This window comes from Leuresthes tenuis, unplaced genomic scaffold (assembly GCF_036924035.1).
Source record: "Leuresthes tenuis unplaced genomic scaffold, fLeuTen1.0.hap1 SCAF_9, whole genome shotgun sequence".
Taxonomy (NCBI): domain Eukaryota; kingdom Metazoa; phylum Chordata; class Actinopteri; order Atheriniformes; family Atherinopsidae; genus Leuresthes; species Leuresthes tenuis.
Window position 1 is genome coordinate 12,365,958 of NW_027325363.1, and position 25,283 is coordinate 12,391,240.

The following is a 25,283-nucleotide window of genomic DNA, read 5'->3' on the forward strand; positions in this document are numbered from 1 at the left end:
TCATGCACACCGTTTCAGGTTTGCTATAACTTCCTGCCTAAGTTCTGTGTCCATCTTGACGCTGCTGAAGACTCAGAAGTGTCCGTTTGTACAGTTAAAAATAATCAATGAGTTCCAGCCCTCCTTTATTCTTTGTAAGTTTGTTCTTCAGCCGAGAAGCATCTGATTCAGCTGCACATTGCTTGAGGATATGCGGAGAATCCTGCTTTTATAAGGGTTGTAATCATTTTTAAAACCATTTCTAAAGAATAGATTAAAAAGACACATCCAGGACATATTATATAGTTTTATTCAGTCCACAGTTGACTTTTCTTTATTTCTAGAAGTCTTTGGAGGGATTGTGACCCTGACAGAAACAAGAGCAAAAACGACAGACTGGGCTGTTGGTAATAAATTCTGAATGTAAACATAATGTCTTCAGGGAAGATCCCAAAAGATTCAGTGTTCCAGATATCATTTCTCCCGTTTTCCTGAATTAGTGTTGACATGTCAGAGAAAAGCATTATTCCAAATTAAGTTGCTAAAAGATTTCCAGACAGAGTTCACAGGGTAGTTTGTTTATCACATTTTAGCAGTTCTACATTTGAGAAATTGGCCTTGAAAAGCTTATTCAATCATGTATGAATGTTTTCCCAGTTGTAAGCGGCACAAACACGGGTAGAAAACTTTTTCTTTCAGTCCAAAAAGGTGTTGGACGTTATTTAGGAGTGTACCCATCTGAAATACACAAACACGATTTATTCTTCACAACCACACGATGTAGTCTTAGGAGGGCAGGAAGTAATTCCCAGTTCAAGTTGAACAACATAAACAAAATTTTGGACCTCGTGCAATTCCATTTAGTTTTATCGAGTCATAGTAAAACACAAATAGACAAAAACAGATATAAATGACTTAAAAAAAAATAAACTACAAGTCTGAGAAAGGTTGGTAAAAAATAAAGATATGTACATGTCAATATGCCCAGAAATATAAAATGTGTAAAGACACAAATAGTTCAATAATTCAGTCCACGATTGTTTGGGCAGTCACACTCATGTGATCTAATGCCCAATTATTTCTATGAAAATTTCCCAAAACATAATATTTTAAGTGAAACAACATACACAGGCTGGATTTTTCCTGATTATTGCAGTTTTCAACACTGCAGCACCTACATCCGTCACTTGCTACATTATTAGCTACCAAATATTTCTTTCAACTCAACTGGTCATTCGTATTCTGTACTCGCTACAGAATCCCAACCGAACATACTTAGCCAAAAAAAATGCCCACCCAGACTGAAGACAATGGTCGTCTTTGGGAAATGCAGAAATAAAAACTCTTCAGCTCTTCCCTCAGTTTGTGTCGTCAGACACGAAGGAATGAAGTTTGGTCCACAGGTTCACTCTGCTTTGCAGATGCGTTCCAGATTTTTGTTGCTTCCATTTCATGGTGCAACAGATGTCCAGCAGCTCATTGAATTCACATTCCTTTCACTTTCCTGCTCGATTGTTCATCATATCTGAAAATAGACACAGGAAATTAAATAAAATTAATTTGGCTGAGCCACCACATACTGCACCAATATTATTGCTACCGTTTTGCTACTATGCAAAATTTTCATATATATACTGTATATATAAATAAAAAGTTATATATATATAACTATATATATGTAACTTTTTAAAAAAAAAAATTTAATACAAGATTTATGATTTGACTATATATTAATTGTTACAATTTCTGCTTATAATTCTATATAATAAATCATACTTATTGAGTGTTTTTATGGAAATTGTACCTTGCAGTGTCTGATGAACTTCATTTGGCAGGTCATCCAGCTCCTCCAAACTCTTCCACAGGTGGTATGCTGTGGCCTCTCCTGGCCGCCTTCTGCTTTTCCACTCCACCAGCATCTTCAGCTTCTGCATCGTCACATCTTTCTCTACTGCCTGGATGTCATCCAGCTCCCGGGAGTTCAAGTCTAGGTAGATGGCCACTTGCTTCCATTCCTTCCCGAGCCGCTTGGCCACCTGCAGTAGCTGCTTCTCTGACATGTCCTGGCCCTGAGTTTTCACTCCATCTGTTGAAGGAAACAACAGAACAGACGCTTCATTTTAGTTTAATTTGTGTATCTGGAGATAGTTCAGTAATTCAATAAAGCTGTGCCTGAAGTTCTTCTAAAATCAGTGGTCAGAATGCAGGGGAAGTTACCCGACTCGTCCTGCCATCGAGATCTTTTACAGGTCGTTTCTTCCTCTGAGGGGCTGCTGCTCCTCTGTCTACCAGCTGAACAAGAGACATCAATATGATGTGAGTCATCCTGCAGAAGCTTAAAACATTATGGCTCAAATCTGTATCCGTTTAAAATGAGAAAAGCATAGAAGCATACAGATTGTCCTTTTCCTTGGCTTCTTTTCCGTGTTATCCACACAGTCACCTGAGAGAGCAGCAAAAGATGGACATCAACCACAACGTAGAAACCAAAGAGCAATTCAGAGTGTTCAGACAAGATTCTGGAAGAGAACAGTGTTATTTATTTTGTTCTTACCACTTTCATGTTTTGTTATATAAGATATATCAATTAAAAGATGAAGATAAGCAAGACTTTTATAGGCACTTTCAATTAAATCATTATTAGATGAAAGACCAAGAGGCATTATTTCTGACCTGTATAAAGGCATTAAGGAGAAAAAATGTAGATAAAATTCCATTTATTATGTTCACCACCAGGTTTGATCAAACTGAATGAGAGATTAAGTTAGCTTTCAGGCTTCAAAGGAGAAAGGGTAGATCAGAAAGCTTAGGGATGATGAAGAGTCAATTTAATACAAAATAAAATGAAATACAACAAATTCAGTACCAAAAATGCTGTACACCTCCAGCAGTGCACTTTTACTTCTAGGACAGTGAGGTTTCATTCAGGGCACTATAAATAATATCTATTTGGTGCATTGGTATTTGCGTTTAAAAAACAGAAATAGGCACTGGCTGCCGCCTGACTCCCACAGAATGGAAGAATTAACAGATGTAGTCTGTTTTTCCACTCCACCTACAAATTAACAGATTACCAACTTACAGGAGTTGAATCAAATCATGGAAAAACAAATAGAATCGTGTTTTAGCCCAACACTTTCGGAGAGACAATACATTATGAAACTAAATGCATTAATACCTTCTCTAATGGTGGCGGACCACACACTCTCCTCGGTGTTAATCTCTATTAGAGACAATTTAAAAGGAGGCGGCTGCTCAAAGAAAGCTTCAAAGTAGCCTTTCATCTTGGTCACTGCGAGGGTGAATTTCAAGTCCTGCAGAAAGACACAAAAACATAGTTCAGTGGTAACAAAAACAAGAGTTTCAATGGCTTGGTGAGGAATATCATTCTCTCTGTCAGCTCTCTCACAACAGGACATACATATTGTATTTTTTGTACATAATGTCCAGTCTAAATGGCAGCTTGTGAGAAACCGTCATACATATACACAGAGACACACCTCAGGTTTGATTTCTCCCTCCGGCTCGCTGAGGAGGCGATATGTCCCCTCATCCAGTTTACATGTCGGAGGCTTATCTATCTTAATGTAACGATTCTTGTAGGCCCGCACCTGTTTGCCTATATCCTGATTTACAACAAGACAACAGGAAGGCAAGAGGAAGCAGAAGACACGTCAGTTTCTTGGCAACAACAAAGACAGAAAAATGACTAAACTGAGAGCGTCTCAATGGGAAAAGGTCACCCCGAGTTCAGCCGTGCTGATCGACAGCAAGACACAGAATCGCCATGGGCGATCACATCACATGGTAAAATTAACTGAATCTTTTTTTCGGGAACTGGATTTTTTTTTTTCTGGTTAGTTACAATACATGCAGCATGATTTTTCATCAGCTAGATCCTCTGTAGTACACGTGCTCACGTAACCACAATCGTACTTCCAGAGTGATTTCAGCGGTGCAGGGTTTCCTGTAATGTAGCTGTCAGACATATGTAACGCTCTTAAAAACATGTCGACCGATTTATCCCCCGCCCCCTGCTCAGCATTACCGTGACACTCATCACAGGCTCTAATTCCACCCTCAAGTTTCCACAAATGATTTCAATGGTGAGGCATTTTGCTGGAGTTTTATCCAGAAAACAGCTGGTCTGAATGAGAGTCTTGATTGAGGAGTCTTATGAGTGGAATATTTCTTTGTCTTGCTCCTGTAAGAAAGGTATTTTTGCTTCTGTTGTTTTGTTTTTGCTTGTACATCAATGGAAAATTCCTCAATTAAACACAATATTGGCACATACCGAGAGAACAGTCATGAGGAAGCTCGGTAAGTATTTTATTTCCAACTGTAAAGAAATGTCTATAGAAATTCAGCTAAAAATGTGCATCTAATCAACATGCACACAGTAGCACCCTATTCTGATTCAACTTTACAAGTCTAAGCTGAGCTGTCACGTTCTTTATAGAGAGAAGAGGCTTTCTTTATAAAAGGTGCTGACACATCAGCACCCGATCACACGATCAAGTACATTTGATTTGATTTGCACCTTGCTGCTTCTTACTATCTTAATTGATATAGAAGCTGTAAGGGTAGACTTGGTTTCTGCATTTTAGTTAAATAAATAATGACATGGAGAACTATGTTGTGTGTTGTTGTAAACCTGTGGTTGTCCCCGACTCTAAGATGTGGTAATGATCACATCATTGTTTATTACATCCTGTAACACAAAACCTTAGAACTGAAAGAGGCTGTATAAATGACTCTATGAACGATACTGTAACTGTAATGTTTGTCACCATGACTGCATAGGAACCGATACTGAAATTTTGTGGACAATGGCCAAGACCTCTAAGAAAAGCCAGTCAGTGTAAAAATGTGTAAATAACATTTGCAGATTAAAGATCCAGTGTGAAAGAAGCTTGCACTGATCAGGTGTTGCAGATAAAAAAACAAAACAGGATCCTGAAACTACAGAATGTTTGGAAAAAGTCTGGCCTAAATTCCAAGAGTTTTGTTTTTAGTGCTGCAAGTGAAAGTGAATGACAGCACAGATGATGCAGCTGGTGAGTGTAATTTCTCAAAAAAATTAAATGAGTCAATTGTTCACAGTAAGGTACATACTGTTTTCACAAATACTTACCTTAATGTCAGATGCGCTATTGGTGGCCAGGTAGACGTGGAAGCTGTAGCTGCTGGTGTCACCGCCAAGCTGCTTATAGACCAGAACCACACCGTGGCGCTCTACAGCCTGACTGGTCTGAATGATGGGACCCACAGGTGACAGGGACGTCACATTCCACTTAACGTGGCTACCTGAGTGGTCCACTGTCGGCTCAATGAGTGGACGGTTATCCTTTATGTGCAGGACACTGAATCTCAAGTCTTCTTCTGGATCTTTGTGGAGATAATGAGGACAAAGACAGTTGTAGGTTTCACACTTATCTGGTCTGATACACCATATGTTGAAGACAGAAGACACACAGGCATGAGACAGCTCTAATGTTCTTACGAGCTAGGCAGACGCAGTGAGGGAACTGGATGGACTTGAGGACAGAAGCATCCTTGTTGACGGTGTCGACATTGAAAATTGGCCCAGCAAATTTCCAGGAGTCACACAGGAACGCACCAAACTTGGACCAAGACAAGACTGAGTACCGTATGAGAACTCGTTCAGTCGCTTCAAAGACCAGGCCGGTGACCGAACACTCATATGTGCCCTCTCCTTCCAGCTGCACCCTGAAACACACACAAAGAGTTGGACTCCGGGATGCTGCTCATTATAATTCTGCTGCGGAGACACAATGTCACACTCACTGTAATCGTCCCTTTGAGATCCTGCGGGGGGTAACCAGCTCATTGCCATGGGTCTGTCAAAAGCACACACAGCTTGTGGGTTCACACATTCATAACAACAATGAAAGAAAAAACACAATGGAGACACACAAGTGAAGAGGCTATTTAGGTTTATTGAACCTGCTTCAAAGTATCCAAAGAATGCCAAAAATCTGTCAAAACATTAGTCGAATAAAACACACAAACATCTCGTTTCTGAGCTCACCTGCTGGATGGCTTTGCATTTTTCACAGCAAAATTTCAACCTGTCATCTGTTCGGATGTGTGACAAAAAAAAAATGTCATATATTATTAAGAATACAGGTGACAATGCCTCCACAACACTGCAGCGTGTAAGTAATGATCCACTCACCTGTCCCATTGAAAGTCGCTGCTTCGGGTCCAACATCTGCCCCTACATGGAGAAATAATCCAGACCCAATAAGATCACATCAAAAACCTAAAGTATCTAACAGGCTGAAATCCTGTCTTAAACCTGTGAAAAGCCACAGTGTCTGATAACTTTTGAGTATCACGATGTTGCACGACTGCTTTTGCGATGCATCTATAACAACACTATAACAAACAGGCATGGCCGTCTCCATGTAAACACAAACTGAGCTGCACCATGTTCACCACTGTCTTACTCTTTTCAGACTCTTCTGCATTGGCCTCCTCATTCTCTGCAAAGAAAACAAGGGATATAAATGTTGATAAGTAAATCCAGCAGGGTTTAATTTAGGTTTCTGGCATATTGTGAAACTTTAAACTGAGTTTGAACAGAATATAGGACATAATTCTTACCTTCCCCATCTCCTTCGGCATGGCCTTCTGCTGAGAGTTTCAATATGACAAAGAAGAGAAGGTCAGGAGCACAAAAATAACCAGAATATTAACTGTTATTTAATACACTCACTCCGCCAGTTACTGAAAGTTAGTTTGGAAGACTGATACTCTGTCTGTAAATGCATATGAATGTGAATGAGGGTACCGCCGAGCAGAGACCTACAGAGTTGAAAAGGTATGCCAGTAATGAAGTTGTAAAAAACTGCAGTCCCTTAAACAGCCCCTTGAGGCTGGCTCCAAAAGCAATTTAATCCCATAGTTTGTACGTAAAAGATGGATTTTACAATTAGCATCCCAGTTAATATCACAAGTTACACGAATCCAGATTGTACCATTTAAACAGTAAATGGTCAGGCCCCATACACTCCCCATGTTAAAATACCCAACTTCACCCTGATGCAAACAAGTTTACAGCCTGGTACAAAAACACTTCAATGCTAAGAAAACACGGTGTTTTTTTAAAGCCAGATATTTCCCTTCTCTGACTCAACATTTCAGAACAGCAGTCTACAGGGAATGCCATAACAGTGGTTATGTTCATCTTTTATCTGCAATAAAAAGGTCCAAATAAACTAAGGTCATAACGGAAAGATTAATCTCATTATTTTCTACAACAATGGCAAAACTCCAGTAGGCTCTGTGTGCATTTCTTTTTTTGGGGGTACGGATAGAACATACGACTTGTTAATCAATTAGTTAAAATTGCTGGTCGACCGATTTCTTCGATGATTTAGCTGTTCAAAGTGAGTCTCTTACCAGAATCCTCCTCCTCTTCATCCTCCTCCTCTTCTGAGCTGTCCTCGGTGGATGTTCCAGTGTTCTCTGTGTAACAAATCAATATAGAGGGGACATGCATGAGAACAGAGAACTTTGAACTGATTTTTACAAGAATATTGAGTTGAAAATACTGAACCTGTAAAGCGATGTGATATCTGTGCTCACCTGAACTGCTGCTGTCACTTTCTGTCAGGTTATCTGTAATGAATTAGTAATAGTTTTTAAATGAATGTTGTTTGTCCTGGAAAAAGGTCCAAGTGTGTTTCTATTTTAATACACAGTGAATATGTGACTACAAATGTTGTTAACAGCTGTATCATCGCCATTACGGGAACTACACCAGTTTAAAAGGTTTTGCATCATCATCGAGCCCATTTTGGTCTTTACTGTATATTACACAGCAGTTAATCAATTACGGGTCGACAATGTCAGAGAAAGCAAAGCTATTCAGAGCTGATGTTAGCTGTTTTAATAAGAATAACAAGAACACGCTTAATTCTGCATAGGAAGCAGAAACAAATGACACAAAGAGCCTGTAAAGTGAGGCAAAGCAACTTTTTCTTCTACTTTCTCATGTACCAAAGTCTATTTAAAGCAAAAACCTCAGTCACCCACTTGTTGTCACAATTAACAGTGTAAAACTATTTCCTTAGATTGGAGGAGCGATAATACTTTGCAGTCAAGTATAGTGACGGGAACAGAATTAGCACAGGTGCAGCCCCAGCAAGACCTAGTTTTAGTTTACTTCTAGGTTTTTGTTGGAAAAACAAATATTAGTCACCAAAAAAGCCCAAAACATGTCTGAATTACACCGCAAGCTTTTACATATGCATGATTAAAAGTGGCTGAACTGCGGCACCATTTCAAGTAGCCTGTGATAAGTGCCATGCATTAACTTTCCAGCACATTTATATAGATGGATGCAGAGGAGCTGCTGCAGCTCCTCTCCTCCCAGAAGCAGTGAATGGCCGTGGACCGAGCCATCTGGCTGAGTGCCCGGCTGGTTAATGGATGGAGCCCATCCTCTCAGGCCCACAGAGTTTTATCTTAGACTAACAAGCAGATGCTGCCATCCCTGCTCCACGTGCAGCACCGACCTCATCAATCTCTCCCCTCCACTTTCCTCAATTCGTCTGTTTCACCTCTCCCTGCACTCTCCAACACCCGCTTCCTCTCCGTGTCCTCATATGCCTCCTGTCTCTTACTGTGCTGCTGCCGCCACACAGCTGAGCCAGCAGGCATCCCTCTTCTTCATCTTGGCAAAGCTACTTCCCTTAATCAGACTGACAAACAAGGTGGAGAGCAAACACCCTGAAAGATACACACATGTATCTGCAGCCAAACAGGGCTGGTATTGCTGCAAAGATTTGGATATTTATAAATGTCGCCTGCCATCTGCTGGTCTAAAATTGTATTACAGCTAATGGTAAAAAGGTTAATAGTTTCTTGACGACTTGAGAAACCCTGCGGTATTTTATTATTAGTAGTTCCTGATTAGTTTTAGTAGTTCCTGATTTGCTTCTACAACTTGAAATTGAGATTTATTCATTGCACATGTGGAACGATCCAAAAAATAGAAATGTGGCTTTGAAATACACAAGGCACAGCAGCCTCCATTATTCTAAAATGCAAAAAGTTTCAAACCATCAACAGACTTTATAGATTTTGCTGCCAAACTGAATAATTAGGGATAAAAAGTCTGTCTGAGACAAATAACCAACCAGGCAATTAATGAGGTCCAGAGTTCCTTTATCAATATGGTAAAAACTTAAAGAAGGGTAACTAATGATGCAGCTATTTGCTAATCAGGCTTTTATAGCATATTGAGACAAAGTAATTTTTCACTAAAAGGTACTTGACTAACTCTCAGAACAAGAGAAGCAAGATCCGTTGAAATGATGAAACAAAGATTGAACCATTAAATGGATTAAACAAGCTAGACACAATTCTCATTGCATGTATGGAGGAAACCAACGATGGCAGTATCATGCTGTCTAGAAGTTTCTCTGTAACAGGGACGATGAAACCAGTCAGTATAGAGGGAGAAATGGATGCAGAAAAACACCTGGAAATCCTACATGAAAATGTTTTCCAGGGTGCTCACAATCTAAATGTCAAGGTCACTGTCATTAGTTGAACCAAACTGCTGTACGATAAGAGTCAAATAAACCAAAAGCGAAAAAAAAAAAAAATAGCATTCAATAAAAAACACAATAAAGGCACAACAAGTGAAATCAATAAAAATAATAACATAGACCAAAAGTGGTAAAATAACATCTCAATTAAAATAAAACAAAGGTATCACCTTCTACTTGAATCAAATGCCAATAACACAAGGTTGGACTTTAATAGCAATTTTAAAGTTCCTGTTGTTACAGAAATTAGGAGCAGCCACTTCAGAGGCAGGAATAGGCAGAACATAAAAACATCTGGCTGGTCGAACTCTGTGTCTGAGCTGGTGATGGAAAAGTTCCTCTAGATAGAGCATATAGAGCTTTAAAAAAAAAAAAAACAGGGACAGTTTTTTTATAAATCAATCCTGTGATCAACAGGAAACCAGTTGTGTGAAGCTAACAATGTTGATACGTCATCACAGTCCAGTGAAAGGACGAGCAGCTGCACTTTGCACCAGCTACAGACAAGGAGGAGACGGCTGATCTGTTGCCACACACTGTAGATTTAAACAAGGCAGCATCCAGATGCATATAACACAGGAGTGGCTTTGGGAAAACTTTGGAGTGACCCAGCTATTGGACCTGAACCCAGCAGTGCGTTTCTGATAAGACTTGAACACACCTCCACACTGATGCTTAACATTTGAATATCTATGCAAAGAAGAATTTGAGAGACTTCCAAATGTAAAATGTGGGATCATTCCCAAGAAGACTCAAGGCTGCTAAGGCTCTTTTAACCTGTATTAATTGAATGATCTGCTTCTGTATATTGAATATTCATGGATTTAAACTTGATTAAAATAACTTGTCAGAGCAAAACCTTGTCTTGCTCTGCTTTGTGGACAACTGTGTTTAAACTCAAGAGGAAATTAATTAAACCACTGAAGGCAGAAGCCATTGCATGACTTTGCATTAAACTTGCCACCCTTTCACGCAAATCATATGGAAAGAAGGGAGGTCAAACAGAGAAAACAGAGGCCTGTGGGAGGTTATTAAGAAAGAAAGGAAGTCAGAGGACGGGCACAGCATAATCACTAATGTAACCCTGCATGTGCACCTTGACAAAGTGAAAGCAGAGAGAGCAGTAAGCAGTAAAGGATGGGGATGACTGAAGATGAGCTGATGTCTACCTTTGTTTTCCGGCGCAGGGATATCTCCATCTCTGTGGGGCAAAAAGAGAGATGCAAGCTGATACAAACTGATATGAATTTCCAAAAGAAGGTGAAAATGACTGCGGTTAGTATTGAGCAGCTGCAGATTCTTGTAAAACGCAGCTTCTGCTTATGAACAGGAACACGTTCAGTCAAGCAAATTAGAAAAACAGGAAATGCTTGTATAAGCAACGCACAGCTTACTCTCACGGCCTATAATGACAAGTGGTCAGAGCAGTGTTGATGTTACAGAAAACCAGTCATGGAATGACAACGGCTGCATGCGCATCACATCAAAACAAAACAAAACAAGACGTACTACATTTCTATCGTCTACGTCAACTGATTTCATTTTGAAATGCGATAGCGTGGAGTTACGTGGCGATTTAGGCAGTGTGTTTCTTTGTTTTACACGTCTCACAGAAGTTTTACGAAACGTAAACCATGACACAAAACTACACTGCATGGCACTAAATGTCAACTTGACTGTTGCTCATATGACTTTTTGCATTTGTCTAAGTGCGATAGCAGCAATTACAAAATGGTATCACCATTCCCATAACCCAAGCAGTAGTTCTTCTCGATGTCTTTTGCAAGGCGCGTGAGTCATTTCATAAATGCAGTAAATCAAAATAGCAATATGTCAAATGGTTTCTGTATGTTGTTCCTGAACAGAGGACTGACTGAAGCAGCCAGTTGACACAGTCAAGCTTTAAACAAGCGGCAACACGCCTGAGATCCAGCAGGAGGAAAACAGACAGCCAGCCCCAACAAGACGAGCAAGTTCACCACCAGCAGGCGTGACAAAATGGGTTAATTCGTCTCTCTCTGTTTCTCTCTCTCTCAGTTTTTAGACTGTAAAACTCTGCGATCAAAAGGAAATGTGGAATTTTAGATCGCAACATTCACTCTGGCATCTGTTCATCCTGATAAAGAACTGCGGTTTCCTCTAATTTCCAACATCTGTCCAGGAAACACTGTCTTCTCTTCCTGAAGGTCAGCTTGTTTGCACCTCTGGCAGACAGTCACAACACAACAGCACTGAGGCTCATTAGTTGCCACGGTAATCGTGTCTTCCTGTGAGCAAACTTGGCTTTTAGATTGCTTGACTGTTTTCAGGGGAAGAATAAACTCTGTGAAACTTTCTTTTTAAGCAACCCGTCGCTATGCCATCATTCCACACTAGAAGGTGACCAGATCTACAGAAGAATCTTTGGTGTAGGCCAGATGTTTGCCCGAATAAAATATATCTGTGGCTGAGATAGGATTTTGTTCATTTGTTTGACTCATGGTTTAAAATGGCTACTGTTTACTTGTCAAACAGGAGCAAAATGCCCCAGTGCCCTTGTTCCAGGATGAAAACCTTCCAGGTGTGTGCCAGAATAAAAATGCACTGTGGCCCAGATGAGGTCCAGGTTGGGTTTATTTGTCGTGTTGTTGGTTGACATGAAGAATTTTTATAGGTTTGCTTATGGCCAAGATCTGGGAAACGGGACTTGGAGGACCCAAACGCCACAATTCAATATTCACCAGATGTGGGGTGGGGACGAGATCTGGGCCGCAGCAATTTAGCTTTGTGGGACAGTAATCGCATCTTCCCATGAGAATAGTTTAGATTTTTGGTTGTTTTAATATTTTCAAACTCTCTGCGTGGCTTCTCGGACTTTATCTGGTTTTGCTTGTTTTTCTCCCTCCTCCTGTGAGATTTTCAATCAGTTTCTGCTCATGGTTAATGGTCACTACATTTTCCTCTTTTTTTTTTTTAGCTTCCCTAAATCTCACATAAACACAATGCAGATAGGGGCCATCTGTGTGCAGATAAACAACTGTCAGTTAGGCTGCCACCACATGCAGAGGATGAAAAAAACCATTGGCCTTGGCTCTTTCCACTTATTACACCTCAATGCTTTCACTTATGTTTACAGTAAGACTCACCGTTTTCTCAAAAATAACTGGCAAACTTGCATTAGCCATTTGATTCCTAATTTTTCAACATATTCTAAGAACACGCAGTTAAATCCAAATGCGTTTTAAAAGCCATGTATGCTTTGTTAAGCAGGGGACTTTCCCAGTCAGGTCATCGTGCGAACAAAAGCAACACAATAGTATTCGCCGAGGAGATGAGTCATGAGTATCAGCTCACCTGTCTGTGTTTCAACTGTGTTTGACTAATGTTTTAATGAAACTTTCACTGCCTAGAGATAAAAAGGAAATATAAGTTAAAAGAACTCACATCCAGAAAAGGATCCGAAGCTTTTAAACCACAAAGCACTTTTTTATTTAAAAAAAAGAACATTTATTGACACCTGCATGAGAGACGTGGACTTAATATGTCAAAGCAGGAAGTATTTTGGTGGTTGTGTTTACAGACCTGCATTTTCGCTCTTCCTTGTTTTCGGTTTAATCTAATTAGAAGCATCACACATCTCCTTTTGCATCACACAACGTTGGCTCCAACCAGCATGACACATTGTTTTCAGTGAGTCATCACAATGTAACAACACGACAGCGTGCGGCTCGCGGAGACACTAACAAAGAGAGATCGCGACTCTCTTTGTTATTTAAATCTACTTTCAGTTCTATCTGCGTTAACAACAATGAGGCTCCAAATGTGGATGCATGTGCTGCTTTGTTTGAAAACGCACAGACAGATGAGCCCAAACCCGATAGTAACAAAAGGCACCACTTCCGGAGTGCTGCATCCACTGCTTGGTCCCGTCCAAATTGTTCGCGATCAGGCAAAAACACTGCTGTAATGCCAGACGTGCACAATTATCTTCTTTCCCTGAAGTAACTTAAGAAAACTCACCCGTCTTCCAGCTGGCAAGCCGCTCCATAGCTCGCCATCTCGGCGACCATCCTTTAACTGTTACCAAACCCCCGTTATTCTTTCTTTCTTCCGCAGCGGCTGCGCGTAAAAGCACCTGAGAGGCAATACTATCCTCTCATGCACGATCGGTGTCTTGTTGAAGGCGCCAAGCAGTAATTAGCGAACTCATCGGAGCCCTCGTGGCTAAACAACATCACATCGCAATGCTCCTTTCTTTATTAAAACATCTTCATATGACTAATTAGCGATCATAGCTTCCCAAATCCAGACAGGAGACACGCATCAGCTTTTTTGCATTTAAATGTGAGAGTGTATTGTTTCCTTTCGCAAACACTCTGTTTGTGTACTGCCAATAGAAACACCGCAGATGGTCACACCATGTTAACATCAGTGCTGCGCAGTTCTTAACATGGGGCAATGCGTTGAGAATCAGCGGTGCTGCGCAGTTGTGGCGCAGTACGTGAAAGCGCATGAATGAATACAACATGTGGGCGGAGTGCAGCATCCCGCCTTCACGATATGTTAAAGACTTACAGTTGGGACAATATTAAACGTACAGTAAGTCTTAAAGATGTGTTTGCTGTCACCCATTTGAGGCTACATGTGGAAAATCAACCGCACTTTGGAACAATAGAAAAGGATAAAGTGAAATCACTAAGGGATGCATACACGCCACATGCAATATAGAAACATTTCTATAGTTCCACATAGTTAGATATTTCTACAGTAAGATGCCACTGCAGCCAAGAATGGGAGTGACGGTGGACTGCAGGCACAAAAGCTGCTTAATTTACTAGAAACACTTAAGATATTTTTTGTTAGTTGCGCATTTTCTCTAACAGTAAAAAGGGGAAGCCACCACTCCATGATGCAACTAGGTCATTTTAGGCGGGAAGAAATATACACCACATTGCAGGCTGCATTGCATAGAGGTACCACCAGATGGCACATCAGACAGTAAATTAAATAACTCAGCAGCAAAACCATCTGCACCAAATTTCTCCTCTCAGCACAAGACACGTTCAAATTTGATTCATCATAATGATATGAAGACATATAACAACATCAACATACCACATAGTTAAAGTGAAATGTCCAAGGAATCAGAGGTCTGTGTATGTCCATGACTGTCCTGCAGAGAAATCAAATAAGGGAGGCAGAGTGTCTGAGATGACCAGTGGGAGTGAGTTAGGGATCAAAGGCTTTCCTATTGATCTTCAACTCACTGATCTCTTCCCTCTCTCCTCCCTTTGGCCACTTGTCCAACTTGACGGATGGATATGTAGTTTGCAGGCGGCAGCAGAGAGTGGGAGATATACCGCAGACCAACAGGGACATTATCCAAGTCTGGGAGTCGAAAGGGAGAAATCGGCTCCTCTGAGCAAGAGGAGACAGCACAACATCAGACTCAAGGCCGAAACAATATCCCCAATAGCTCAGGAAATCAGAGGAGATAAGACAGGAGCGGGGGAAGAGAAGGAAAAGGAGAGAAGGGCAGAGAAGGTCAGAAGGATAGAATGGGAATATTAAAAGGCAGGAGAAATACAAGTGGGGTTGTTTAAAAAAATGTGGAATTATCATTAGTATTTGAACTTCAGATTTGAGATGGAAACATGAGGACTTTAATAGACTTATTATCAGATCACTGTCTATCAAGATGAAGAATCTACAGTCATGAGAGTCCATCTGAGGCTGTACTTAGGCACAGTGATGGAATGAGCTAAAAGCTAACATCTTAATTTATTTTGTTAGCTTTCCAGCATTTACACTGGTCTCAGTATTTGGTCAAACACACAAGTTCTGGACAAATGAAAATTTTAACCTACAACAGAAAAAGTCAATGCAATTCATCCTGAGAGGAAAATGAATTTCCATTGCAGTCAGCCCAATATTTTTAAGATACATTCAACTCAAAACCACAAATGTAAACCTTGTAGTGGAAGAAACAGATCATCAAAGTTGGAAGGATGGATCATCTGGGAACTATGACACGTGTGTACCAAAATTTATGTCAGTCCGTGTGGTACATGTTGAGATATCTCCCAGGATACATAGAAACTTTGACCTGGTGGTGGTGCTAAAGGAACAAGAGCCAATATATCACCAAATTCAACAGGATTCATCTGCATCCATTTGATACTGGGCCATTCAATAAGTCAATAATTGATAGACTAATGCTGCCATATATTAAGCAATGTCACTGCTTACTGAATAATACTGAGTGAGCTGTTGCAATTAGCATAGCGAGCATTTATAAACTGGTGAGGATTGCTTATAGACTTGCAGGTTAAACATCAAACTCATGAGTCTTGATTGAAACTTTATTCAAAAAGTTGAAAAGTGTCCATAGAATCTCTTTTATTTTGTAATCATAAATACATGAACTGAGTTATATTATTTTAAAACTGGCATTTGAAAACATGTGACTTTCCCCTGAGTGGATCTGTTTAAACCGTCTTTCATTATGTGTAATATTATGACAGCGCTTTTTTTTTTTCTTCTTTTTATAGATCAACCAACCTCTTTGGAAACGATGAAGTCACGCACCCTGGAGGGTTAAGACTCATTATCCATCACGCAGACACACGCACACACCACATAAAAGTAAAGATACATCAGGAAGGAAAGAAACATACACTCTGGTGCTCAAACCTTCCCTTTAGAACATATATATATATTCAATATATACAAATACATTAAAGGTGTCCAGTCACACTGGAGATTATGAAGGCTGTACTCTTTCAGTATTAACGGGACATTTTGCATTTAGGCCCGATTTTTCACTGGAAAGATCCACATTAACAAATAAACTGTGCCTGCAGGCAGCAGCACTGTACAGAGATGCTAAATAGAGGTGAACAGGTCAAAAGAGCAACACCTTTACATAGTGAAACTTAAAGAGACGTTTTTTTTTTTTATTCACAAAAAGGAAACAGCAGTGTTTTCAGACACAGAATTTCTGATCAACAAAGAACGTATGTTACCAAAAGTTGAACTTGATTTAATATTCTGGGTTTGGATCAAACGCTAATGACTTGTGACCGAAATGGTGAATTCTTTTTGATCAAATTTTCATCATCTTTGTTCTTTCCCTCTATTTGATCTACCTCACTGTCTTTGTCTTGTTTTATGAGTCCCCTGAGATATTTTCATCTTATCAACACAGTTTACACTTCTTTGTTCCCTATTTTCAGGATGTTTTCATACATACGTTCCTTTATTGCCACTGTTTATGTCTCCTAACACCTATAACACCCTTACATGCCGACCCTGAACTTACTTTGTACTTTTTCCCCTGCTTTACTTGTATTCTGCCACATTATATTTAACACTTAATGCTCATGAGTTCTTATTGTATTGATTCCGGTAATGTTGCTCCTCACATTGAAATTGCTTTGATAGAAACTGCTAAATGACTAAATATTAATGTGTGAAAGGGGAAAGGCAAGGACTATTGTCTCTGGACAAGGTGATGTGCAGCACTCACATGAGGAAAAGTTAAGACGTCAATGGTTTTCAGTCATTATGTGTTGCTAACTTCAGTGAACAAGCACTTAACATTGTAGAGCTACACTAAATGGATATGCTCGTCCAAGACTATGAAGTGATGTCATGTTACTCAATCACAACACCAAAAAGAGATGAAATACAATGACGGACATGCAAAAAGACTCTAAATAAGTTGAAATGGTCAATTCCATAGAAACACACTAAGATATGACTTAAAACAACTACAATGGTTTCAAAACTGGAGCTAAAATTCAAAACAACCCAAATTAAACATAAAATGACACAAAAAAGTATAACATGATCAAAAGTAGACACAAAATCATTCAAAAGAAATAGGAAATGAACACAACCTGATGGTGAGATACAAAAAAATCTCCACAGAGAGTCACACAAAAACCACAAAGAGCTCTGCAGTACATCCATGATGTTCGTTGTTTCTTTGGTTCTCTTTTAGTCTGGGTTTCTTTATTCTATGGAAGGATGTGGGAGCCTTTTTCTCAGAATGTGCCCAGGGGCCGCTGGCCTAAAGTCCTTCCATGACAACCACTGAGTCAATCCACCAGCTTAGTTATTACTACAGTTGACCATTTAACCCCAGTCTTCCCAATAATCACATTAAAAGACATAGAGTCATGTGCATTTGTTTTGCAGCACCACCATCTTCTTAGATCAAACTTACTTGCATGGGGTGGTATTGTTCAGACTGTATACACGCTTTGCTGATATCTATAATGCAATATTTATTTCTATCAACCCTTGCATCTAACAACTAGAGTAGAGGTTGCGAGTGGTTTGGTGCCTTGATATTGATCATTTGTGAAAGACAGTGGAGTCTCAGAAACATCCATAAGTTTTAGACGACTATATGTTGTCTAAGATCTGCATCCTTGATGCTGTAAGTGTTTAGAATTTACATCTACATGGCCTTGGTCTTGATAATCTTTCACTGCCTCCCATTTCACCAGATGGGATGTCTTAATGTTGGTGCATTTTCCTTTATGAGCTAATCTCCTGCCTCTGGATGTCAAGAAAGCTGGTTGGAGGAAGTAACAGATGTATAGAGGAGAAGAAAGGTTAGTGTCTGTGGTGTCTCCAGGGAACTGGGCTAGGAGGTTTTTAGTTGACTACCTGTCTTCTGTTGTCCCCCGTCATCAATTTAGACCCTTCCATTCCTCACACAATCTATCTATTTATTACTCTATATCACTCTAAGCCTGTCAGCGTTCTGTGTAATGTGTGCTGCGCCGTTGGTCCGCTCTCTGTTTTTATCTATCCCACCCTCTTTTCGTGTTGCTGATGCATTATTTTGCGAGTCCCCTGAGGGAACTCTGTGCTTTTAGGGGCCACAGAAGGACGAATCCTGGGATCTACTGTGGGCGTTTGGTAAGAGGGACGAAGCTGAAAGCTATAGTCTAGTCACCCTCTGAGACACAGAACACCCCCCTTCCTTTTTTAGTGTGACTCAGCGCAGAAATGCAGAGGCAGGGGGTCAAAAATCCCCTGCCTTCCACCCCCACTCAAAACATGTGGGAAAGGGAAAACTTTATCCTATATTTAACCTCCAGGTGTCTGTGTGGTGTGTGTGTGTTCATGTGTATGAGTAACTGAGTCATCTGCAGCTGGGCTATAGATGGTTTATCTATATGTAAAAATGAGGTTGCTCCTTGTTCTTTAGGTTGGCTGGGGGCTTTTAGCTTAGATTTGGAAAACTGTGTGCGTCAGCGCCTTGAATACTCCTCATCTCTCTCCATTAAATCTGTCTGAGGTTGAAACCGATATATGTGAAATGCAATTAAAAACTGAGGAAAATTACGGTGCCATTACAGTATGGGACTGTGAATCTAATGCCTTGTAAAAAAGTAAGATGGCCTTCCTAAATTAACAATGTTAAGTTCTTCAACAGATAGAGCGTTTGGTGGTGGTTATGTATGTGGAATTGTGAAAAGGAGGGGATCTAAGTTTCCCAGCAACACAAATGTTCCCATTTGAACATAAAGCAATACTGCTGAGTCAAATCACTTACTGCTTTTACCCATCAAACCTGTCTAAATAATAGCAGTCTGCAATGGCTGCAGATCATGATAAGAGCAGTCTTATATGGTTATTCACTATAAAGTCAAAAAGCCTGGCTCAGCACAAGCTTCCCCACCAACTGATTTACTAAGAGCGCTGAGAGCGATTCCCAGGAGACAGAAAAGGGATTTCACCCCTCTCCCTTCTGTTGAAGATTTTTTTGGCCTTCTCGAGCAGATCTTAAGTCTTTCTCCTCAGAGGAAGTCTGGATTCTGATTCATCTCAACGCCAAAAACTACACACAGCTGGGGGCACAACGTATTAAGGTAACAGGCGCGCACTTTTTCTCAAACACGTTTACAAGGAGCTACCACATGCTTGCTCAAAAGCTTAAAATTCACACTAAGCACTGTGCTAAATCAAGTCTGTCCTGTGACCCAGGTGACGTCACGACTCATGTATCATATCCATCTCTGACACATTTTATCCACCGATGCAAAAAACAGGGAAAATTACTTGAAACCATACAAAGACGCCCACACAAACAAGCTAAAACACAAGTACAGTTGCCCCATGCTCTGAGCACACACAGTCCGTACACTTTAAGGCCTCCGTCCAGCAGAGCGATAAGATTAGAGGAAGTATGTGGGTGTGAAATAGCTGTGGTGTGGGACTTTCTGGATTCGCACAATCTACACTGACTGCAGGCCCTGCTTTTTATTAGAGTTCAAGCTGATGGGAATACACAGACGCTGGTGACACCCACACAAATATCACACAAACTCAGATACAGGATTTACACACTCGCAAATTAAACCAGTCAAAACTGACGCAGCATTCGTCCATTGTCTGTCAAATCCATACCCTACAGGCCTACAAAGGAAGAGAATCTGAAGAACTGAATAGTGCTATGATACTGTATGTTTGAATAGATATTATGACAATAAATCATGTCATGCAACCAGATCGTTTCCTTAAATACAGCACGTAAAAAAGCTAAAGAGGCTGAAAGTTGGTCTCAGGGCAGTAACTCTGAGGTTGTGACTTCTGCTCTGGAGCAAACAAAGTGAAATCCAGAACCACCAGTGGGTCTATTAACAAAGCCAGAGGCCTGACAAAGCTTTCTTTGTTTCATAATTAATGCAAACGTGATAACCGTGACATTGACTGCTGGGCGGGCCATACATCAACATCTCTGACACATGAAAATGAACGCTGCCATTCATCTATACACAGAGCTAATGGACCCCATAAGACTGCATTATTAAGTACAACACAAGAGACCTTTGTGCCAGATTAATAGAAGCATACATGGCTGCATATTTATTACAGTGATACAGAACAGTCAGTGTGTTATCTTTTTAATTGTTGGCCACACAGGAGGCAGGAACTTGAAATCATTGTGTAGGTTAATGCAACGAAAGCAGTCGCCTTTGTGTTGGTGGTGTTAACAGATTTACTGTGTATCAACTTCTCAGTGTGTCAGCGCAATCTTCTCTTAGTTCTACATCTGTCCACAAGTAATACATCTCCATTCCTGCCTCCATGTACATCAACGACTCGAATCTCATGGCAGAAACTCCTCACTCTGTGAAAATACTATGCATTAAAAGAGAAAAATGGATGGCTTGTTCTTTTCCCTTTCCTATGGGATGCAGTTGGTCTCCAATTAGTTTGATGTGTTTGCTGAAGGCTGCTCATAGATGAACAAGAAAGAGGGAGATACAGGGAGAATTTATTCAATCAATCTTGCTCACACAAGAACAGCACTCTGTGGTGGATTTCGGGGAAAAGGGGAAAATGGAAGGATGTGGTCGGTTAGGAACAGACTCGAGGAGAAATAATAATAGAATGAAGACAAAGAAGAGCGAATGGACAGTAATTTAATACAGTATCATGTCATCCAATCTGCATGATCATTAGAAAAAGACAATCGGAAGCAATACTGAATTTTATGATCTTTGATTTATACTTTGGATTCACTTCAGGATCATTAAAGTTCTTCATCTTCATAGTTGCCATCTTGGGTTGAATTTGACTAAAACGTCCTCTTTGCTGCATACTCTGAGGGCTGCAGCATTTTTCTACTTTCCAATCACTGCAGAGAGTATAAAATGCCATTCAAAACTTTGATTAATCCATATACTTGTCAGTGACAGCCATTTAGCAGCAGAACAGGAGGGACAGCCTTCAACAATTGGACTAAAAGGGGGTTTCTGAACTTTCCGAGTCAGAGTCTGGAGGCTATTGATTGTTTATTTGATTAGAAGGCTGCCCTATGATCGCATTTCCCTAATCGAGGCAGATTACTGAAAGAAATATGATGCTGCAAAAATTAGGTTGCACAATGCTGCCCTTGTACGGAATCTCACGTCATAATGCTCTAGTAATTAGATTTAGCGTATTGTGCATTAGGCTTTGTTTAGGAAAGAAAATACGGACTGGCTAGTAGTGACAAACAGGAACATGAATACAGAACAGGGTGGGACGGCACAATTTAGATTTTCAAGACTTGACAAAAGTCTGTCACGGCCATATGTTATCATGGCAACACTTCAGTCACAGGCTGGAGTTTTCTCTGTTCTGTCCTCACACAATATATCCCAATAAGTCCAGAAAAGAGCCTTTTATCAAATCTACTGGGATCCAAAAACGACTGAGAAGTGATGCTGGCCGATCTATGTAACCACACAATATCACTTCCTCTTTGCGCTACCACGAATTCTGCAGAGTGGTGTAATTAATCAGTTAATATTCAGCCCTTGTACAGCAGCTTAGCGCAACGTCTGTCACTCTTGGAAGTTATCCAAAGAAACATCTTTAGTGTAAATTAACATGTTGTGCAACAAGGCTACTATTAAACTGAAGATTTTAGTTTTATGGTTATGTTCTTCACTGCTGCAGACATGTGGTTCTCTGGGGTGATGTTGAACTAATGCAAATCCAGACACTCTTCTAATGAGAGTCCATTACATCCCACATAGCAAGACTATTCATATTTTATGAGAACGGCAGAGCTGTTGGCGCCTTTTATCAGAGGTATTTCCTATCACTGGTTATATTCAACCCTTTATCCGGTCAGGAATCAGTGAGGGTGCAAGTTTAAAGTCCAGCTCAGTCTTTTGAGGACAACAGATCATGAGGTGGAGTCTGAGGATTTGAAAGCATCCTTTGGGGGTGGCTGCAGAACCCCAATGGTGGGTTATCTTACTATATGAGACCGCAGTCAGATTAAATTGTTACAAATGTTTTAATAAGCTACATTTAGAGAGGTTTTATTTATTATTATCAACTTTACAGATTAGGGCATCTGATCTTAATCAGTAAGATTCAACTGGCTTCATGTACCTTAAACAATTTTATATTAAAATGCTTTATAAAGTGAAGCAACTTAGATTTTGATCTGACAATTAACATTCTGATAACTTATTCTTAAATGCACTATAAGTACTGTTACTTTCATGTGTATTTTGCCATTAATAACACGCATTTTGCTAACATGCATAACACAGATGCATAATGTGCAGTAATGCCGTTTTCTTTGAGGAGAGGATCTAAATATTCCCTCTATGGTCACAGCATGGGGACTAGTTCAGATTTCAGGGTATCAGAGTGCACTGCATGGATTTTCACTATCCCACCTGCAGCTGTCACATCTTGTCCCATAACTGCTCTATTATTTACAGAATCTCACACATCAACATAAGTCATGGGGCTCTGCAAAAAACGTTTCACTTACAGCCACTTCAGACGGGTTACTATTGTGAATTAGGAGAGATTTCAAGTCTTTGGGGCAGAAAAGTTCATGTAAGACTGACTAATGTGAAGTGGTCAGCATCACATCTGTGGCTTTCAGTGGTAAATGGACATGTCCTCGTGTAATAATGATGTAAGATTATTCATGATTGCCTTCACTGGTCCCTCCAGACACCGATGCAGCTCCACTCCCATCGCCCACAATAGAGCAGACAGGTCGTCCTCAACAGGGGAGCACCTGCTGTCCCGCTCCGCGCTGCAGAGCCTGTAACTGCACATGATCAGGGCACGGTTGGAAAGAAAGGCTGCCCTGTAACACCTGAGCGGACTAACAACACTGCACGCACAACAGACGCAAGCCGCGCGTCAGACTGCTTTCCATCCTGGGCGATCAAGACATGAAGCCCCGTCTGCTGGGCGGCGGCAGGACAACTGGCACCTTCTTGTCTGCATTCTTGATCTCGGCTTGTCAAGCCCTCCGCAGCTGCGGGGAGCTACAGTGCGTCGATGGCCAGCAGTGCTGTCCGCCCATCCTCAGTGGGAACGGCAGTGCCAGCTCCACGGTGCGCTGTTGCAAGCTCCCAATCCACATATTCTTCGACAATGTTGGCTGGTTTACGCGGAAGCTGTCGGGCATCCTGATCCTGTTGCTGCTGTTTGCCATGGGCTACTTCATCCAGCGAATCATCTGCCCTCGGCCCCGCCGACACCATAACCGCGACCACAGCGAGGAACCCTCCCTCTTTCACGGGCACACATCGGCGTCCCAGGATTCCCTGTTGGACCGGTACCCCGAATACAACCTCGGTGACTTCGCCTCTCCCAACCTGCCAGCCTACGACGAGGTTAAATATTTGCCCACTTATGAGGAAAGCATGCAGGAGATGCACAGAGACCGATCTGATGATAATCTGTTGTCGGAGACCGAGAGAGGAGGTGAGGGCAGAGTGAGAGCAACAGGACCGAGGTCCGGAGACCAGAGACGGGATCTTCTGGAAGTGACAGCACCGCAGCAAAGCCCAAGGACATCTCGGAACTCTGTTTGACGGAAAGCAGAAGCTGGGAAAAGAAAACACAACAATATAGTTATAGTATTATTAATTTGATATCATCGGGGGAATTATCCTGTGGAGATACAAACTCAAGTGCAATTATAACCATGAATGTAAAGAATAAAGGAGACCTCTGAGAAAATGTACGTGTTTTATAAGAAAATAGGGATTTGCTCGCCTTTTGTATGCAAATGGCCGCTTGGGTAAAAGTAAAAGGGATTATGAGTTGAGCGAAGGCGACCGAAATTAATGCTCTCTGTGTTGGTTACAGCTAATTTGCCTCCGATACAATCGCATTAAGCTTTACCCCAGAACCTCAATTTTAATGACACCGTGAAACATTTCTCCTATCATGTCCTCTCTCCCTTTCCTGCTCTCAATGCTAAATATTCAGCTGGACCTGAAAAATCTCTTATTCTTTAATGTATTCTTTATTAAATTTGCATCCAAAAAGGATATTTTTTCTCAGAAACCGTATATATGGACTGAAAGAAGGGATTAATATCAATTGTGAAACTTTCTGAGGCACACATTTTGACCAGCCAGCCCTGCAGCCTGTGCATGTCTTATCAGCATGAAGGCAATTATTCTATTCACACATACTCATTCACTGGGAGCTGATAGATAAGCATTTTATCAGCGACCTGAGCCATGTTTTATATGTTTGCACCCTGAGAAGCCTAAGTAGAGAAGTGCAATTAAGAAAAAATAATAAATTAAAAACAAAAAGCTCAGATTCTGGGAGCCTTGTGGCCTGGGGCTACATGGAGAGTCTCCTCAGGTCTTGGTTCAGTAAAAACAATGGCAGAAATTGCAGCTGGCATGCTGATATTGTGTATTATGCCAAGAAACAAACTTGTATTTTGATGATAACATGTAAGACAAGATCACAACTGCTGCCCCAAGCGGAACTAATACTAAACAGCCCAGAGGAAGCAAAGGACAAAGAGACATGTAACAGAAAAGATGGTGAAACAGACAGGAGGCAGTCGTGTCTTTGTTCTTCTATGGTGCAGGCTAAGAAAACATTTAAATGCACTTGTATATTGATCAAATGTGGTATCATCAAAGTAAACCTTTTTTTTGGTGATGCTACAATCCAAACTACCAGCCCTGCACAAATCATTACATCCAGCCAAATGACATTTTACCTGGATTGAAGACAACAGCCAGTCTATTAATGCTGCAGTATTGAAAAGGTGCCCTTGTTATGAGCCTTCATTTACAGGGTGTGTGCTCAACAGTCCATCTTGACAAATGTTCTTATTAGTTCCAAGCCAAATAAAAAAAAGAGCAGAAGTAAACTAATGAAAGTATTCCACAGGTCAAAGGTGACAACTTCAAAATACTTTTGTATGACTAGCAGTTC

The 25,283-nt window shown here is 40.7% G+C and overlaps 3 protein-coding genes across 4 annotated transcripts in view; 1 reads left to right on the plus strand and 2 right to left on the minus strand.

The window, feature by feature from the left end:
* Nucleotides 1–271: 271 nt before the first annotated feature.
* Nucleotides 272–13,919, minus strand: LOC140314232 (uncharacterized). 2 transcript variants are annotated; one of them, XM_072392354.1, is made up of 17 exons: nt 13,563–13,919; nt 10,733–10,764; nt 7,594–7,626; nt 7,408–7,473; nt 6,610–6,636; nt 6,453–6,488; nt 6,179–6,220; nt 6,032–6,078; nt 5,788–5,840; nt 5,483–5,709; nt 5,114–5,367; nt 3,480–3,605; nt 3,158–3,293; nt 2,375–2,422; nt 2,197–2,271; nt 1,784–2,065; nt 272–1,504 (listed from the first exon to the last, which is right to left on the minus strand). In XM_072392354.1, exons 1-17 carry the CDS (start codon nt 13,610–13,612, stop codon nt 1,476–1,478), a joined length of 1,563 nt encoding a protein of 520 aa, XP_072248455.1. In that variant the 5' UTR covers nt 13,613–13,919; the 3' UTR covers nt 272–1,475. The 2 variants fall into 2 exon arrangements, with proteins under 2 accessions (XP_072248455.1, XP_072248454.1); XM_072392353.1 differs by having other exon boundaries at nt 6,610–6,639.
* A 9,341-nt stretch (nt 13,920–23,260) lies between these two features.
* LOC140314226 (uncharacterized membrane protein C3orf80 homolog) lies at nt 23,261–24,308 on the plus strand. Its single transcript, XM_072392344.1, has one exon. It carries the CDS (start codon nt 23,261–23,263, stop codon nt 23,906–23,908), a length of 648 nt encoding a protein of 215 aa, XP_072248445.1. The 3' UTR covers nt 23,909–24,308.
* Nucleotides 23,844–25,283, minus strand: part of ift80 (intraflagellar transport 80 homolog (Chlamydomonas)) — a 47,899-nt gene continuing 46,459 nt past the window's right edge. Inside the window, exon 18 of the mRNA XM_072392343.1 lies at nt 23,844–23,921. The gene's annotated coding sequence lies outside the window, so the exon portion shown is untranslated. The remainder of the gene's footprint in view (nt 23,922–25,283) is intronic.